A 19523-nucleotide genomic window follows, 5' to 3' on the forward strand; every position below is an offset into this window, starting at 1 on the left:
TTTGGAATTGATTTCATTTCTTCAGTAATTTTCTCCTGCCTATTTCTTTTTGAGTTTTTCTAGGCTCTGGTTTTCTCTACTCATGTATCATCACCAGTACAATCTCAGTTGCTTTCTACCTTTGAGAAATTCCTGACATTTTATGGTTTGTTGGTCATCCATCCTTGTTTTTCAGAGACATGCGAAAGACTTTTCTGTGTTTGGCAACTACTTTTTCCCTCCTTCTTATAATTAAGAGGGAACATATGACAGGGTTATGGCTTCTGAGCAGATTCTGGGCATTGATGTATGCCCCTTTCAGCTTGGCTCCTACATATATGCCAAACAATCCCTCAAACTCTTCCTCCTCCTCACCCTTGGCTAGTTAAAGAGAATATAAAGGGCACCACTACCCATCCCATCCCAAGTCTGGCATTAAACTAGGACATGGGTAATAATGAAATCTTATTGTTTGACTCCTTTGAGATTCAGTGTTATTTCATGCAGCAGTATCTCCCTTGAAAAATATAAGAATTAATGTGAATTTATTCTTTTCACCATATCTTTTTTTGTTATTTCAGTGAATTTAAGTAGGAAGGAAAGGGTTTGCATGTGTTCAGTGCCACACTTATGGACAAGCTTTACCTTCAATTACATTTTCTATTAACAGATGCAGAATGAAAGCAATTCATTCATTTATTCAATATTATTAATTGAATCTACTCTGCTCTAGGAACTGTGATAAATGCTGGAGGTACAATAATAAACACATATAGTTGCTAACTCTAGGGAGGACAAAAGGAAAGAAACTGCACAAATCCCCATCAGTGTAATCCTTGCCTTAATCAGTGCTGTAGTAATGCACTGGGTATATTGGGTGGGCACCAGCCTAGCCTTGGAGTGCCCAGGAAAAGCTTCCTGCTATAAGGAGTTATGGTTGAAGAAGGCATAGGGGTAGACAGGGTGAAAGAGGAGGGGTACAGTGGAATAGGGTAGACCCTGTGTTCTAGGTTGAGAGAGAACTGGACATGCATGTTCAGATTCCTTGAAGTAGCTCAGGAAGGTGTCTTGAGTGTGGCAAGGTAGGATGTGGGGTAAACAAGTGGAGTGGGAGTTTTTGCTGAGAGATGAAATTGGACAGGTTACCAGGGTTGGTTTATAGATGCTCTTCTAAATTACACTAAGGAGTCAGCAGAGAAGTGCTTCATAGACCTGGCCAGTGGTCAATACGAGTACTTTACTCTACTTCTCTCTCTCCTTTGGCCAATTGTTCTTAGCATATGGAACACCCGTTCATGCCCTAACATCAGATGGGCTCCCTGGGAAAGGGGTCAACCTGCTTTCAAATGGTAATTTCAAGTCAGTGTTTTATTTCACCCAAGAGAATGGATATGCATTGAAAATCATTTCTCATTATGAAATGAAAAATGCAGTCCCTTGAAAAAATCAATTTCAGGCATCAGTGAACAAATATTTGCTCAAGGAGGGGCTGAGGTTGGGAAGGAAAGCTGTTAGAGCACCTTGAAATCACCTTAGGTTGGCTTCAACACTATTTAGAACTAGGACATCAAAAAGTTGGCTACTCTCCTCAGGCTGTTCAAATTTTTACCCTCAGCTCCTTAGGGATTTCTGTGTATTTTTAGGCTGTTTATAGATAATGTAATAGGCATGTTTGAGGAAAAGTTAAGGGAAACCACCCATGAAGCACATACCAGATTGGAAGGGGCTGGTTATTCTTATGTGCCTGAGAAATGGTCAGCTGTTTAGGAGGAACAAAAACACATCTGATTATGGGGCGACAACAAGAGTCCACAGAACACCCTCAGCTTCAGAAGTCCTGCCGCTGACCCAGAAGCTGGGCTTCCTGGATTTAGAGTGTGGGGTCTTTTATCACAGTCCACTCTAGAGATCTGTTTTCTTCTGATGGCTTTTTTTCTCACCCCCATTCTCTATTTGTATTTTCCTCTATTCCTCCTCCCTCCGCCACTCCTCATAGGTCCCCCACTCCGTCTCTCATTTTCCTTCTTGCTCTCCTGCCTGTTTCATTTCAGTGGAAATGTTGCTACACAAAGCATCTCTTTTGAGGTCATTACTTTGGCCTCTAGTATCCAGCAAAGCCAATTTTATCCATTTGTGTAAATTTCCCCAGGAATCAAAATAAAACAATCTTTTCAGAGCTAATAATGTATCACTGTACTATCATTTCCTTGATGTTGGGGTTAAATTTCTTACATCCTTTGTACTCCTGACACATTATCTGCTATAACACTATATATAAGGAAGGCTTTCGGGACAATTTTCATACTGACTGTGAACAACAAAATGAAACTGGTTTGCCTCAGGTGCACGGAGTCTTATCCAAATAGTTACTCTCACTCATGCATTTCATAACTGGTAGGTGCTCTTTAACTCTAAGCACTGTGAAAAGAACTGGGAAAATGTAGGCTGTTTGTTAAGTAATTTACTTTTGCTCTCTCATGTTTCTCAAAAGCATTTAATTTAAATAGAAATAGGTTCTATTAATTCAGTTAGTTGTTTACTTATATTAAAAAATAGTTTCAAAGGATTTTCTGCATTATGGCAAGAAGTTATTCACACTGCCATGAAACATAACGTGGAAAGTAATAATTATATCATTCACAGAGCTCCATTCTTGCCCATACACTGGGAAATCAGTGTTTTCTAATTCAGAAAAGATGCAGAGCTACTGTCTTGCCCAAACTGCCTATGTCCTCTGCTCCTCACGGCACTAGAGTCCCATCACTACCCCAGAAAAGCACCCCTGGAGGTTCCGTGCAGCTGTGTGAGGGAGCAGCAGCCGAGAGGGAAGACAGACAATGGGAGATACATTCTGAGGAGGCCCCTAGGAGGCTTCCACTGCTCCCCTTCCTGCCTCTAAAGTAGAACAATGTATAGAACTCTCTTATGTAATTCCACCTTTGCCCTTTGGGAGTCATGGCCAAACCATGCTCACTGTGGTGTACATGAATGCTGCATTTTATTTTATTTCACAAATCACAATCCTTTCTAGTCAGAATTAAACCTTGGCATATCACCTCTTTCAGCCTCACTATCATCATCTGTAAAATGGAAGAAATAATATTTGAGGGTAAAATGAGATAATTTGTATAAAGCACAAGTAGAAGATATACAGTAAGTAGGAACTATGATCATTGCTAATTTTCCTTTACCCAGCTGATATCTCCTTTGACAATACGTGATGATTATAGTGTCCTCCTCACAGTTTGTTACAGGAGTTAAGAGTAATAGATGGTTTTAGGTTACCACTGGATCCCAGATGTTGGTTATAGTTGTATCCTTCCAACAGTACAAGCTTGTAGTTTTGGGTTATTTGCATTAGATACCAGTGTTTACGGTGTTGTTTCCTTCTTGCAATTCAAGTCACAGATGAAATGTTACCTCCTCAGAGGGTTTTGCCCATCCTGTTTAAGGGAGCCTCCTAGCCACTTTCTATTAAAACACCCAATTCCAGTTTAATTTTAATGATTTGCATGACATTTATCAGTAGTGGGGAATTTTAGAATATTTGCCTCTCTCATTCATTGATCCTTTCTTTCCTTTTTCTACCCTCCCCACAACCATATTTCTTTGCTACATACTCCACAATTACAAGGTTCCTGTCGGCCTAATGGCTAAAGCTCCCAGCACCTAGAACAGTGCCTTAAGTATGATATATATTCAGTGAGTGTGTATTCAAGGAGTGAATGCATGTTCACCCTCAGAATTTGAATCATAGTGTATTTTAAATCTATTTTAAGTTTGATTCTGCTTTACTTCTTCTAATCAACTGTTCTGTTTTAGTATCAATTGCCTCATTATATTGGAAAATAGGTTTTCACTTGTAGCTGTAGTCTATTTCTGTCTTTATGTTGTTTGTCTTGTATTGGCTTGGGTCACTTCCTTTACATTTGTTAATATTGTGCTAAATATAGGGAATCTTCACTGAATATTCCATTCTGTGTCTTGGGTTTGTCCTGTATTTTGCTGGGTAATGACTCATTAATTTCTCGTTAGAGCATCTTGAACTCTCAGCTCCCAGTAGATTTTGGATAAAGATTTTTCACCTTTTAAGCTTTCTCTACTCATTCCTTTTTGTGATTACATTCCCTCTGCAAATCTTCATATCTGTATATATCATGGTGGTACATTTCAGGGAAAGAACTCATCTCAAAGGACCTGGGGACAGTTTTGCTGAAAGTTATGACAGGAAGACAGAGCAACATCAGGAAGGGCAAATAGTTGACAGGGCAAGGAGAGAGGAAAACAAAGATGGATAGAACAAACTTAGAGGTGCAGGGCCTATGTTGAAGGGCATTGCTTCTCTTTTCAGAATTGGGGTACTGCCTAAGCTGATAGAGCAGGGAGAGAATGTGAGACAGAGGAAAAGTCATGGTCAAACAGCAGGATCATCCAATTCCTTTAGAAACTGAGATCCAGTTTCTGCCAATGGAGTGAATGAAACCTGCAATCTCACTGCATCTGGTGGCAGGAAATGGGTGTTAATGGTCACTGTGATGCATTGACTTGGTAATGGGAAAAGTTTTCTGACCTAACTAACTGTGAAGAAATGAGAGTGACTATTTTTCATTATCTGCATAGAAATTAAACTTTGTTAAATAATGATCCAATCATCAACTTAAAGTGTTAGCATATGAAACAACAAAATAAATGAAATTACACCCATCTATCACCTACTTAAAATAAACACAATTTTTAAGAATTACTTCTATGGGGCATATAACCCAGTAGCCTTTATTAAATGTGAATTTTATTTCACATTGGCATAATTCACTTTCATTTTGTTGGCCATGAAAAAAATAATTTTAGTACTGTTTTTCTTCATTTCTTTGGCACTAGCATGTCCTTGTAAAATATAAATTGTTTCCACGTATATTATACCAATCAGACTTATGAGACAGCAAAATTTTAAAAGCACAAAGCATTGAAAGAGCATGAAGATCCACTAAAGATGTTGCTAAGGACTAAGGATACTCACAATTTGCTTAATTGGGAGAGGACAATCTTCATTACTAAATTTAAGCTCACTGTGGGAGCTTTAAAATTATTTAAGGCTTACTTTTTCCCAGAAAGAAACCATATTCTTCACCCCTGTGGTGACCTTCTGTGTCCTGAATAAATTCACAACTACTCAATACCGCAGAAAAACTAAATGTAATATACAATTCTTGCTGGACTTAATGGCTGCAGACAAAAAGGTGACTCAAAACAAACATAAATTAAAAGTACAGATAACTGTGACACAATTTGGCTTCAGTCTCTAATCTCAACAAACTTAATGACTTGCTTACAATTCCTTTCCTTTTCTTGACGAAAAAGAAATAGTAGAGAAGGGGGGGATAGCCAATCTGTGACACTCACACAGACAGAATGGAAATAAGTTAACCTATATATCATCAAAATACTAATTTTTATGTAACATTAAAAGAAACATACCAAAGAGAGCTACTAAGCAGAAAGAAACATCAAATGTTATAAAACTAGAATCGGAAGTTACTGTTCCTTTAAGACCAGGACTATCTGGTTTCATTTTTCCTTTTAAGATGGAAGAGTGGAGGGGGGTAAATCTGTTGTAATATAAGTTAGACCTTGCGTTGAGCAGACATGTGTAGGCACTAATAACAACACACAAACTGTGAATTGTTAGATTTGAAGTTCAGAGTAGTAGAACTCAAGGATAACTAATGCCATATAGGTTACTAATAAACATGTTTGGAATGAATGAATGAATTAAAAAAAAACAAAGATTTATGGCACTGATTACTTAAAAGAGGGGCCTTAGTTTTATCTAGAAAGTTAGGCCTCTTCCCTAGTCCAAAGCCACATCAGAGTTATCCCGTTTTGGATAGAAGGTATTATCTTGCAAAAATGTCTGATATCTTAAATCTTTATCAACAGACTTTTTTCCTCAGTTGATATGTGGTTATTTATGCTAAGACATGATGTAAAAAATAAAGATGCAGATACATACATATCTCTGTAGACCTATAGATCTCTACCTACTCCTCATAACCCCTCTACCACTCCCTCTTCCTAAGCCCTCTTTCTATCTCTATTTCCTGGGGAAAAGGGACTGATTTCTTGCCATATCCACAACTTTGCCTGAAATTTGTAGACACATATATTTCAATTTCTATTCCATTGTTTAGAGTCTATACATACTTTTCCTTAATCACACATTTTTACTAAGTCCCTTTGTAAGTCACATGAACAGTAAGTCACTCCCCTGCCCCCTTCTCAGTTCTTGAGATAAGGACGGAGACCTGAAGATGAGGTGTTTGCATTTTTTTTTCTCAACCCCTAGGGTAAGGTTTCTCAGCTGTATGATTCCTCTTTGTCTACTTTTGTGAGCAGACACTGTATGCTTCTTGGTCAAGACATGTTACATCAATGAACTTTCCCAACTCAAAGCTTAATACTCTCTTGACTGTGGCTGGTGAGCCGATTCCTTCCTTGACCCATTGCAATTGATGGCAGTTGATGGTTGCTAACATGCATTTTCATCCTTTTCAACTTAAGCCTCTCAGATCATAATCTTCAGCAGTTTTTGTCTATTTATGTGTATTATTTGGAGACTTCTATACATAGGTTATTCTACTATTTCCAGTAATACTGTTTCCAGTAAAACTGAGTGATATTTGTTGACATTTTCTATGTTATCCTGAGACTGGAAATATACATTCGCAAATGGTACAAAGAAAGCCAAGAATCCAAAACAATAATTAGAGTTAATCTCTTAGTTGGAATGAAAAAAAATATTGGAATGAATAAAGAACTAGGAAAGACATATAGTACAAGCACAGGACTAGAAAAATTAAAAAGTATTTCTTTAATGAAGCCAATCTTCTCCTAAGAGCTAGTGATTTTGGCATTCCAGAAATTTCCAGGAAGTTTGTCAAGGGTGTATTATCATGCATATGCTTTCTACTGTTTTATTTTCTTGGGTTTAATGACTTTCTTTTGGTGCCCACTGCTAATCACTTATTTCCATCTTCAAATTAGCTTTTAACTCTAAAAATTACCATTTTCTTTACTACTATTTTAGGAATTTCTCATCAGTGAGAGAGCCTCATTGCTTTAATTGTACTTTAACTCTATCTATATATAAGTAACAATACAAAAGTTGTTGTATATACAGTCTGGAAACACAATATACTTGCCAGGAGTGGATTTTATAAACATACACACACACACATACTCCCAAAAGAGTAGAAAAATATGGTTTGCTGATCACAGATGATCAGAAGTGTACAAGAATATTCAGTTGGAAAAATAGTCCTAATGAATTGTTTTGTAAAAGTTTTTTTCAGTAGCAAAAAAAAAATGGTAAATTTAGAGGAGTTTCTGGTTCAGTAGGTCTGGGGTTAGGGCCAAGAATTTACATTTTTAATAAGTGATGCTGATACTGCTAGTTCAAAGACTATACTTTCTGAGAACCACAGTCTAATTTCCGTGGTTGTGTCAAGGATTTGTGGCAAAGCCTGCCGTGTGAGCCATCACACAGCTCATGCTTATTAGAAGCACCTACAATGTCTGCATTTGCTTTTCATCAGTATGGGAATAAGGCTGAAAGTATACAACATAGTTGAATAGAGAATGGCAAGGCAAAGGTTTGGAATTTTTAATTTTTATTTAATTGGTAGGGTGACTTGTTTTTATTTCAAAAGGTAGAACAGTTCTCATTATTTGTTTTATTTCACCATAACCTGAAGGGCTTCCCACTTCAGAAGGTCATGGACAGAATCCTAGAGTAAGTATTTTAATCTAGAACCCTGAATAGTTTTGAAGCAGATTTTCTAGCGTATCACATAACTTTCATATTAGAAGAATAAGACTCAATGGAGACTTAATGTTACCTGGGGGTTTATCATTAAATATGCGTATGAAGTATATTCTTTCAAGTTGTTTATTCACATAAAGTTAGGTGCTAGAGCAGAAAGCAGGTTATTATTATTTTTAAAAAGTATTAGGAAGGAAACAGATCAGAGACCTGGCAATGAAAACAAAAGAAAGTGAAGATTAAATTATGAGATCAATAAAGAAATGTGTTTTTTCATTTGTGTGATCAAGACCAGATACAATAAGGAAGAACTCAGCAGGTGAGAATCTTTTATTTTTAAATAGGTTAAGAGAAGAGTTATCCCTTCACAAGTCAATCGTGAAAAGAAGACAAGTAGGACTGATGGCAGATGGTGGCTAGGTGGCAAGCTGGGGAGCTAGAGCAAGGGGGGAGTGGAGGTCACTGGGCATGTGGGTCATATCATCAACAGGGGGGATTTTAATGACAACATGGACATGAAATACTGCAGGTGTAGCCAATACAGTGCCAGGGTCTGCACAGACAATCTAGACATACCCATCATGATTGAGAAGAATGAAGATGCTTTTCTATATACCTGTTTATGTGTGACTATGTGCATGTGTGAGTGGAAGAGAGAGAAGAGACTGAGAGAGAGAGAGGTCAGGAAGGACAGAACCAATAACTACCTGTTGGGATGTCATCAGTTTGCATATCCAATTTTCTTTTTCTAATTTTTTTTTGAGATTTTCATTTATTTATGCATGCAAGTGCTGGGGAACAGACGGGCAGGAGGGTGAAAGGATTCACCAGAGACAGAGTGAGGAGCAGAACAGACAGATATGCTGAAATACACTGCTGAGGATAGCAGCAGGCAAGACAGGAGAAGTCTACATGTCATGTGGGTCAGCTCCCTGGCCAGGGGTTGAATTTGTGCTGCATGGGCTGTGGATAGCTTCATAGTGCTGCGCTTCAACCCCTGTACCAACAGAGAGGCCCCCCCCCATATCCTATTTTCTTATCAAACATTAAGAGTGTCATGGAACTAATATCTCTAAACACGTTCATTGTATTCATAACAGAGATAAAGATGGAAACATTTGAAAGGTCAGCCTTTATGAAAAGTAAGAAAGAATAAATCCATATATTGAGAAAATATTCGCTCTTTGAAACAAGGTAGCATAATCTGATTTTTGGTTCTACTGTATGCATACATATAGGTAGACATAAAATTTGATTGTTTAAAATAGCATTTTATTGATTTATACTGACGTATAATACTGTTCAAATTTGGGGAGTGCAGTGTCACACCTTTGTATATTTTTATGGCCCATCACCCTACCATGAAGTTTTCATGCCTCTATCAAATTGACCCCTTATGCCTTTTATTTCCACTCTCTTTCCCTTCTCCTCTAGTAACTTTCCAGTCTGAGAGTTACATTTGTTGTATTTTGTTACCTTGCTTTGGCTACTTCACTTAAGAAAGTGTTCAGTAATTTTCTATCATTTTCTTATGGTCAGTGTAATCACCTCAGATTGCATCTGTGTTGTAGCAAAAGGTAAGAGTTTGTCTTTTTAACAACTGCATAGTATTTCATTGAGTATATATTCCACAGTTTTATCCATTCATCTGCTGAGTTGTTTCCACATATTGGTTATATGGAAAATGCTGCTATGAAAATAGGGGTACACTTTTTTTTTCAAATTAATATTTACATATTCTTTGGATAAATGCCTAGAAATTGTATTGCTGGGACATGTGGTATTTATATTTTTAGTTTTTTGAGGAAAGATTTGATTTTTGTAAGTACTTTATCATGTCATTTAGTTCCTTTGAAATGCTTGCTCATTTCATTTCAAATTTGTACTTGAACTGGTTCATTTCCTCAATGGTCATTCTTTTACTTTCCTAACTGAGCCTAATCTTCAGCACCTAGCTCAAATTCCACTTTATACAAGATTTTCCCTAAGTATGAGAGTTTACCGACTTTTTCTAACTCTGAATTTAAGCCATATGCAGGGATTACTGTTCATGCACCACCCTCATCCTCCTGAACTCAAGAGCAAAATAATCACATTCATGTGGTTCCCCCCAAACTACTGTCAATGAACTAAAGAATATACAGCTTGAGCCCTCCAGTGAAAGAAACATCTGGCTTCCTCCCCAGCATCCATAATATTCCAACCTCCCTATTGTGAAAAAGCCACTGGCTAAAGGAGGCTGACTCCTCTCTGACCACTAGTAATGGGCCTTGACTGCCTTAGCCAGTCAGTATAATCCCACCCCTCCGTCACAGTGGCTGATTCATCCAGTGGTGTGATTTGACCTGGGGTAATCATTATGAAGATCAGGATGATCAGGATGTTTGATCGACTGTAATGTGAGAATTCTCTCTTTGCGAATCCTGTAGTGTGCAGATATGATGACTGGAATTGTTGGGATCAGTCTGCCCAAGCAGGGAGGGCAGTGTGACGGGCAAGCTAACACCCAGGGGAAGGTAGAGCCTCAGAATAGGAGCCAGAAATCTGATCAACCTGTGGCCAATGTCACAGTTCTTACATAAGTGTCTTTCTGACCTACAGCTCTTAATTTTTTGCCACCTCTGGAGGCTTCAGTCATTTGAGCCAATATATTTCCTTCAGAAATTAAACCAGGAAGAGGAGTCTTATTATTTGTTGAGTTTCTCCTATTTTTAAATCCTTAGGACACAGTATGTCATTTGTCTTCTTGCAACCTAATTCTTTTAGGAAAATAGCAGTCTTGTAAATTCATTATGTATTTTTGCTGCTTATGCCAATTCTAACCAGTCACAAGTGGCGTGATAATTAATTTAGAACTGTTTCTACCACAATTTCTGTTCAAGTTGATTAGTTTGCTATGCATTTAGAGGGTAGTGATAATTTATATCATGCACTACTTGAATGTATGCATCCATTCTAATTGTGTGTAAACAATATACTATATACAGTAACTTTACAAAAGATGAGCTTTAGTATAACATTCCTCAGTTATTATGGCAATATATAAATGCATATACCTTTTCGATGAAACTGAAGAGACCCCAGTAGACATATGGATTTTAGCATCTCTGTTGTGTACATTTCTAAGCAGCACTGCAGCTGGATATAAAGTCGACAGATTTCTGGATGGATCTCACCATCTTCTGGGCTGCAACAGAATGAAAGTGAAAAGCTATGAGCATTCTCCAGATTTCCCTCATCAGCCATTTGTCTCATTTCTGGGAAGGGAAAATGCTCAAGAAAGATTCCTTAAAACCTTGAGTCTGAAATGTAGGACTTTCTGCTTTTAAGCCAGTGACCAATGTTACAGTTCTTACATAAGTGTCTTTCTGACCTACAGCTCTTAGTTTTTTCAGCAGCAGATTTCTGCTGGAAGCCTCAAATCATAAATGTTTTAAGTATTTGAAAATAACAGACATTTTCAGTTTAATTGTTGGAACCAATTTCCTAAATTTATTTAAATTATAGGAATATCCTATCCTATCGGGGGATATTAAAAACTCTTATTTTTAGAGAAATTAATGAAGAGCTTTCAACTAGGAGTTATAAAGTCGTTTAGTGTTAAGACCATGGCATAATGTGATTAGAGAGCCAGGACACAAATTACTTTTACCAAAGTCTTTTGTGTCAGTGTAATCAATATTCCTTTATTATTTTATGTGTTTAGTTTATAAAATATCAAATGTTTTTAATGAGAAAACAAACTTTTAAAAAATAAGAAGAGTAATAAAATTCTAATAAATAGGTTTAACAGTTCAAAGTTAAATCTCATGCTCTAAAATGTGTTCTAAAGATTTTGAGCCTTTCTCCAATAATTATGACAAAGCATGTTTGTGTGAATATGATAAAAGCAGGAATGATCGCTTCAATTTTTTTGATTAAGAGAAGAAAAGCTAATTGCCGATAAAACTATTTTCTATGCAACTAAAATAGCATGTGTTGGATAAGGCAAACTAAATAAAAAGGAATGAAGTTTAGAGATAGGTTGGACATGGAAGGTGACTCACAGTGAACTGTCAAAGGTCCTGATATGTTATTCTTATTTCATCACCTTTCATTTAAAATGCAATGAAATCTGATTAAACAATGTGGCATTTGGATTTGATTCATTTGTAAAGTGGGTCAATGGTAAATGTCAAGAGTAATTAATAGATAAAGTGGTGGTTTCATTTTTATTTAAGTTCAGGAATCACAGTAAAAAGAATTTATATTCACATAGCCCTTTATCTCGATAACTATCATTATAATCATGATAACTCTTACTGATTATTTTCAACACTTATTTAGTAGATGAGCCCTTTTATTTAACTACATGGCTTATATAACACAGAAAAATGCAACATTCTTTGTCTTTGTACACTGATGGCTGCACAGTTTGTGTCTTTCCATTGTCAGAGCAAAACGCTTCAAAAAGTTTACATGCAAAATTTTGTTTTATCTGAAAAATAAAAACTACATTACGTTCTCATTTGAGTCACATGGTTCAGCCCTAGGACAACATTGGAAGCAAATGAATCTTGGCAAAAGTCCTAGCTTTTCTTCCAGAACTTCTCCCACACGTACCTTCTACCCTCAGGCTGTCTCTTGCTCCTTGGAATTCTCCCCACCCCACCCCCACCTCCTCTCTCTCCTAACACACACACACACACACACACACACACACACACACACAACTATACTACATCTCATCTTTGGCTTTTCCAAATGACAATCCCTCTTGGCATTTCTAGACTCTGAAGAAATAATGGACATTAATGGTTCATTTAATAAAAAATAGATCTGATCTAGTACCTGCTAATACATTGACTTTGATAGAAACATTTGAAGAATATGTCTTTTCCCAAAGGCAGCTAGAGGGAAAATATGTCAAGCAGGCAGGTCTTTTCTGTACTGCTTCATCATCCCAATCATCGCTGTCTGTTTTCACCTACGCATAGCATGGGCTCTGGTGGCTCATATGCAGATTTTTAAAACCTATAATAAACCTGTTGTATGTATTGTACACTTGATGAGTGGGACAATTAGCCAGTGCAGTGTCATTCCAAAGCATGGAGTATACTTATTTTCAGAAGTACAAAATATGTGCCTAGTGGCTTAGTTCCCAAAATATGCAAAATTCATATATAGATGACATTTTATGTAATTGAAACAAATGACTACCATATTAACATATCTTAAGAGCCAGAATATTTTATTACTTTACAGCTAGACAGAGAGAAGTAGTTATATATTAAATGATTCTGAAAAGAGGCAAGTCAGAACAGAGGTTAATTCCTAATTTTTTTTAAATAAAATTCCTAATTCTTAACATTTTCTTGTTGGCCATCTCCCAATGCCTCTGTAGCCACTGGAAATTCTAGAAGCTGTTGGGAGCATTATGTCCTTCATAAAGGTTATAGGAAGGGACTCAACCAGTTCTCTCAGAAATAAAATCTGCCTAACAAAAATTAACTTGTGTTAATATTGCCTTGTGAGTGTTCTAGTTAAAAAGTGACATATCTACTCAGATATTCTTTAATATCTTGGAAAATTGAAAGAAAGGAGCTAGTTATTGAGTAGTGAAAAAGGTAAGATGTCTTTTATGTTTGTGTTTCACAATGTCTTGATCAAGTTACCAAAAATGCATTTAAAGACAAATTTCCAAATGAATTATAATATGTCTAATGTTATAAGTAGTGGACTTAAGTACATTTTTGAGAAGCATTAAAAAATTAGGTTATTTTCATAACAAATGAATAAGAGTCAGCATGGAAAAGAGAAGAAAAGTCAAGAAAACAGCTATTTCAAATCTGAAACTTCCTAGGGATAAGTTATGGGCCTATGGAAGAAACATTTACATTAAAACAAAACTAGACCAATGGACTTTCTCCAGGGATTAGAAGCATCTTATCTTTGGAGGTCACTTTACCACATATGACATGCTTGGTCTAGAATGATTCACTCATATTAATCAAGTTTAGGTCTATGAAAGTCATCCCTGAGCTGATAATCATTCAATTCAGTCAAAGGAATTTTATGAGATAGTGATAAGGAGGTGAATATTTTTTTCTAGTGAGCATAAATCAAGAGCTAACCTGATTGTTTTGAGTCATTTGAAAACTTTAATATTACAGAAAAATATCCCCCAAATCAGCTTCAGTATTTCAGTAATTTGGAGCTTAAGTGCAAGCCAAAACATTAAAAATCACTGCCACGTTATGAATCTTTCAATCAACCTTTTAAAATATAAGAATTGTATAAGATCAGGATTTAATGCCTTAATCATATGGTTTAACAAACCTGAACCAGTATAATAATAGGGAAACATGAAACAGATAATGCCTTGGTTATTGCTTGACCATGGGGATGCTTTTCATTGTGGATTCTCTCTCTTTTTTAAAAGATTCATTTATTTTTGCATACAGAACTGGGGTATAGGCCAGAGGTGCAGGGGCAGTGAGAGTTTTCCCGAAAGCCAGAGTGGGGAGCAGAACAGGCAGATCAATGAAGTACACTGCTGAGGGGAGCAGCAGGCGGGTCAGGAGAGGTCTGCCATGCTATGTGGTCACCTCTGGGGCAGGCGGGAATCGAACTCATGAGGAAATGGCTTTAGCTTCTCAGTGCTGTGCATTTACCCGCTGCGCCACCAGGGAGGGCCGATACTCTTATTTTTAATTCAAAAAATGGTATTACAAGTACCCACCAGAGTGGCTACAATCAAAAAGACTGACAATACCAATTATGGATGTTGTAGAGCAACAGACTCTCATCCAGTGCTGGTGGGAGTTAAAATGGTGCAACTCTTATGAAACAATTTTTGGAAGTTTCTTATGAAACCAAACATGCACTTACCCTATGACCTGGCAATTCCATTTCTAGGTATTCATGTAAAAGAGATGAAAATAAAAATCACAAAAAGACCTCTGTAGGAATGTTTATAGTAGTTTTATTTAGAATAACCAAAAATTGGAACCAGTCCAACTGGACTGTCTATTAGAAGAAAAGTGAACAACAACAAAAAACTAGTAAATTCCTTCAATAGAATAATATTCAGCAATTACAAGGAGTAAACTCCTGCCCATAACATGAATTAATCTCAAAAAATAAAATATACAGATTCTGGGCCCTCCCTGGTCGTGCAGCGGGTTAAAGCACAGCACTAAGAAGCTAAAGCCACTTCAGCATGAGTTCGATCCCCAGCCCCAGAGGTGACCCACATGGCGTGGCAGACCTCTCGTGAACTGCCCACTGCTTCCCTTAGCAGTGTACCTCGTTAGTCAGCCTGTTCTGCTCTCCATTCTGTCTCTGATGAATCCTCTCACCACCCCTGCAACTCTGGCCTGTACCCCAGTTCTGTATGCACAAATAAAAAATCTTTAGAAAAAATACAGATACTATATGAAGCTATATACAGATACTATAATAAATACAGATACTATGTAAAATAAACTAGATACTATCTGACCCCATTTACAAGAAGTTCTGAGCAGATGAGATGAAACAACAGGGACAAATATTAGACCACTGGTGAAGAGAGATTTGCCTCAGTATGTGGGTAATGGCCCAAATCTAGGTAGAGGTTTGAATTACATAATGTAATATTTGTCATAATTTACTGAAAGGTACACAGAAAATTTGTGCACTTGGTTAAATGTGAACTTAAAAAAAATATTGAACTCCAGTTAATAATATGCACAAACTTAGGGGTAGTTACTGATATCTGAAACTTCAGAAAAATGCAGGTTGCATAGGAGATGGACAGACACCTAGGTATGTGATTAAGCAAGTAAATAAAATGTTTTGCTGTATTATTTCGAATCTTGACAATGGATATTTCACTCAATGTCCAGGGACTCACTTATCCTTAAATAATTACATAGCATAAATTGAACATATCAACTGGGAAGCTTCATGACAATAAGGTCAACTTCAAGTTTGAAACAGGTATTTTTAGTTATAAAATGACAGGGCCCCAAATCTGTCTGCTCTTTTGCCCAGTATGCCAGACTTTGTTGTTCTCTGCAGCTGCTAAAAGCTTTTTAAAAACCAGAGAAATGTTTGTTTTGAATGTCTGTCTCTAATGCAATGGTTTATATATTTAGTTGAAGGAAGTGAGATATAATAAAGGAAAATGGGTTCTGGAATCATAAAACTTAGCTCTAAATATAGATGTAGCTGCTTATAATTGTGATCTTAGGAAAATTTTATCTTGTGTGGGCCTCAGTCTCCTCAGCTGTGAAATAGGTGTAGTAACTATTCACAACTGAAATCTCTCAAGGTTGGTGCAGGAATCAGAAGAGATCATGTGTGGGAAAACAAGTAAAAACTGTGAAAGATTGTTAGAAGCTGGCTGCAATCCATCTTAACACATCAAAATTGTGTTGACTTAACTTTAAACTTTCATAGGATCTGTAGCTTTACAAATTATCTACTAATCTATAACATTCTTTGTTTACAGTTCTCAAATGTGAATCTTGGTTAGATAAACAGGCCATTAAGCCTAGAAAAAAGGTATCACCTCATTGACAACGACTCAGCATTGTAATCATCAAGTGATGACAGAAAAACACTTGGGGCTGTCAACTAGCAGAGATGTAAACCAGAAATCCTGCGCAGAAAATCTACTCAAGTTTCTTTCTTAAAAGTCAGTTCTATTGCTGGCTAGTAAGTCAAAAGGCAAAGAAGCGTAATGGGCTGGGAAGGTGGAGATAGGGAGTGAGTGTGTAAAAGGATGATATAAAGGATGATATTCTTTGCTTTATTTTTCAGAGCAAATAGCGAGAGAGCAAAGGGATTAAACAACTAATCTAAGGGTAACACTCTCCAGGGTATCTCTTCAAATACCCCCATGGTTTCCTCTGATGGGTCCTACTTACAAGGAAACCCAAATTCTGTGCCAAATTCATGAGGCACAGAGCCCAGAAGCCAGTCTTCATGTGCTTTTTGTGAAGGAGACTTCTCAAGGTGGCCTGTGAGTTTATGTAATCAATGGATAGTCAGAGGACAGGGAGGGCCCGCACACGCGCCTGTGTGCAGTGACCCAGTTGTTATTTTTGGTTTTAAGTTCTTAAAGGTGATTATAGAATCTATCCAAGTTTATAAACAGAAAACAGTTTTATTAAAAGACTACACCATTTTTTTTTAAAATCAGGACATGTATAGCAATTAAAAGTGAATCAGAAGAGGATGAAAACATTTCAACATACATACATATATATATATATAATATATATATATATATACATATATATATAATAGTTGACTCTCCTTATTGACTCCATTTTTTTCATAATCTTCCTTTAGAGAGTTTTTATGAAACTTATTTCTTAGGTGGAAACCTCTTGCATTTTCTTCATAGAAAGTCATAGCAAATTCAGTTCCCCAGGAGCCTTTGAAGACATAATTGCAGTAATTCCCTGGCTTCACAGTTTGCCATTTCATGGGAACACAAGGCACGGTATAGTCCTTGCCACTGAACATGAGTTGGGATCAAACTTGGCCTTGGAGCTATTTTGGTTCAGTCAGAAATGAAATGACTTTTAACAACAAAGTGAAACCTGAAGTGCAACTGAATTATCTTTGGATGGTGACCTTGGGTACTTTTATGCAAAGGAACCCAGCCCAGAGAGGCCAGAGTGGGAAGCAGAACAGGCCCACTACAGAAATAGCTGCTGAGGGGAGCAGAGGGAGAGACAGGAGAGGTTTGCTGCACCATGTGGGTCACCTCCCTGGCTGGCTGGAGGGGACTGAACTCAGGCTGATGTGGTGAGTCACCACAGGTCACAGTGCTAGTCTGAGACTTAATCCCTCAGCCACCAGGGAGGCCCTATTTTCATATTTTAATATGTAAAATATTTTGGCATCTAAAATCAAGATTTTCAATTTGATACAGTTTTCACCTGAGTTACGTGTTACATTGGGAAGAATTCAAAGTTAACATTTACTTTTTCCTTATTACATATAACTAACAATGTAAAATTTTGATCAACACTGTAAGAGTTAGTTATGACATATCAGTTATATTAGTTATATAGTCTTACAATAATTGTTTGTCCCAAAGGCCTCTCTTTCACGTGAGACACTTTATTAGAGTATAATCTGGGGGGAGGAATAACAAAAGACCAAATATGGGTCCAAGATATGGGCTGGTCTGGAATTCTGTTCTTTATAATGATAAAAATATTAAACCAGAAAAGTTGTTTGGGTAGAGCTTATGGTGGAAAGATGACATCTATTTATCATTTTAATAAATATAGCAAATATATATAGTTTTCTAGGCTTCAGTACTGCCAAATTAGCTCTCTGGTCTATTCTTTTGATTTCAGAAAGGATTTAGAAAAGAGTTAGGACTTTTTATTTTTACAATATTTTGCAGCCTGCATTTTTAACTTAAAACTCCTGCCCAACATAGACATTCTTTAAATATTGTATCTAATAAGATTCCATGGTGTCATTCTGTCATTCTATTGGCATGCAATCATAATTTATATTTTTTGCATAACTCAGAAGCTGATACTTCATGCCACTGTGAAAATGTGAACTTGTAGACAGATGTCAGTGCTATTTTCTACAAAAAGGCAGAAAGCGCGATGCAAACAGAAGAGGCCAATACATAGAAAATACCCTGTTCAATGATTACTTTTCTCATTGGTTTGTCAATTTCTTGAGTTCAGGAAATTTATCTTATTTAACTCGATAACCTCCAATACTTAGCAGATCATCTGGTTTCAAACAATTCCCCAATTCCCCATGGGTCCAACGTGAATGGAAGAGATGGGACTGGTGCTCAGCCAGTGCTGCTGCTTCCACTCCTACCCCCTTTCAGCATTAGAAATTGGTTTCTTTTCTTTCAAACCTTTATATATATATATATATATATGTGTGTGTGTGTGTGTGTGTGTGTATATATGTGTGTGTGTATATATATATATATATACACACATATGTATATATAATAGTTCGTTCTTAGATCATTTTTGTGCCTTTTTCCATCTCAGTTGTAATCCCCGTGGGCTTCCCATCACCAAACCACCCATGTGCCATCACCATAGTCCAGAGCATCATCCCCCCCACACACACATTGTTTTTGATCCCATTCCCCACTCCACCCCATAAAATGTCTCTAGTATATAGTTGTTCACTATTATTATTACTTTCCCCCTCTGGTCCTTTATACTCCTGCTATGAATGAAACCATTCAGTATTTTTCTTTTTCTTTCTGGCTTATTAAGAATGATCCCTTCTAGCTCCATCCATGTTGCTGCAAAAGGCATGCATTTATCTTTTTTGATTGCTGAGTAATAGTCCATTGTGTCTTTGTACCACATCTTTTTAACCCAGTCATCTACTTTTGGGTATTAGGTCAATCCTCTTTTTTTCTTCAAACTATTTTCAAAAGAACACAGGCATGATAACAGACACTTAACGCAGATAAATAAAAAGAAGCATACTAATAGCACAGGTATTCATTATTAACATGTAGGGGTATATTTCCTCCAAGATTAATAACCTCAAAAACAGTGAGATTTTTCCCATGGAGTGTTTCCTTCCCACTTAATATAGTGCCAGGCTCCTTAAAGGATCATTAGTTAAAATTAATTAAAATGAACATTCCAAGTTTATGGATGGTGGTCAGCCTGAGCCTGGCACTGAACAGGATGGGCCATGTGGAACAGGTAATGCTATCAAAGGGAAAGATTAGTAAGTT

At 36.9% G+C, this 19523-nt stretch overlaps 1 protein-coding gene across 3 annotated transcripts in view; it reads right to left on the minus strand.

The window, feature by feature from the left end:
• The window catches only part of RGS7BP (regulator of G-protein signaling 7 binding protein), an 87470-nt gene that overhangs the window by 25062 nt on the left and 42885 nt on the right, over positions 1 to 19523 (minus strand). For all 3 annotated transcript variants that reach the window (XM_004678271.2, XM_012721912.1, XM_012721913.1), the window contains exon 3: positions 10855 to 10985. In XM_004678271.2, the coding sequence (XP_004678328.1) occupies positions 10855 to 10985 (131 nt within the window). The remainder of the gene's footprint in view (positions 1 to 10854; positions 10986 to 19523) is intronic.

The sequence above is a fragment of the Condylura cristata genome, unplaced genomic scaffold (genome assembly GCF_000260355.1).
Source record: "Condylura cristata isolate star-nosed mole 26May11 unplaced genomic scaffold, ConCri1.0 scaffold00007, whole genome shotgun sequence".
NCBI classification, from domain to species: domain Eukaryota; kingdom Metazoa; phylum Chordata; class Mammalia; order Eulipotyphla; family Talpidae; genus Condylura; species Condylura cristata.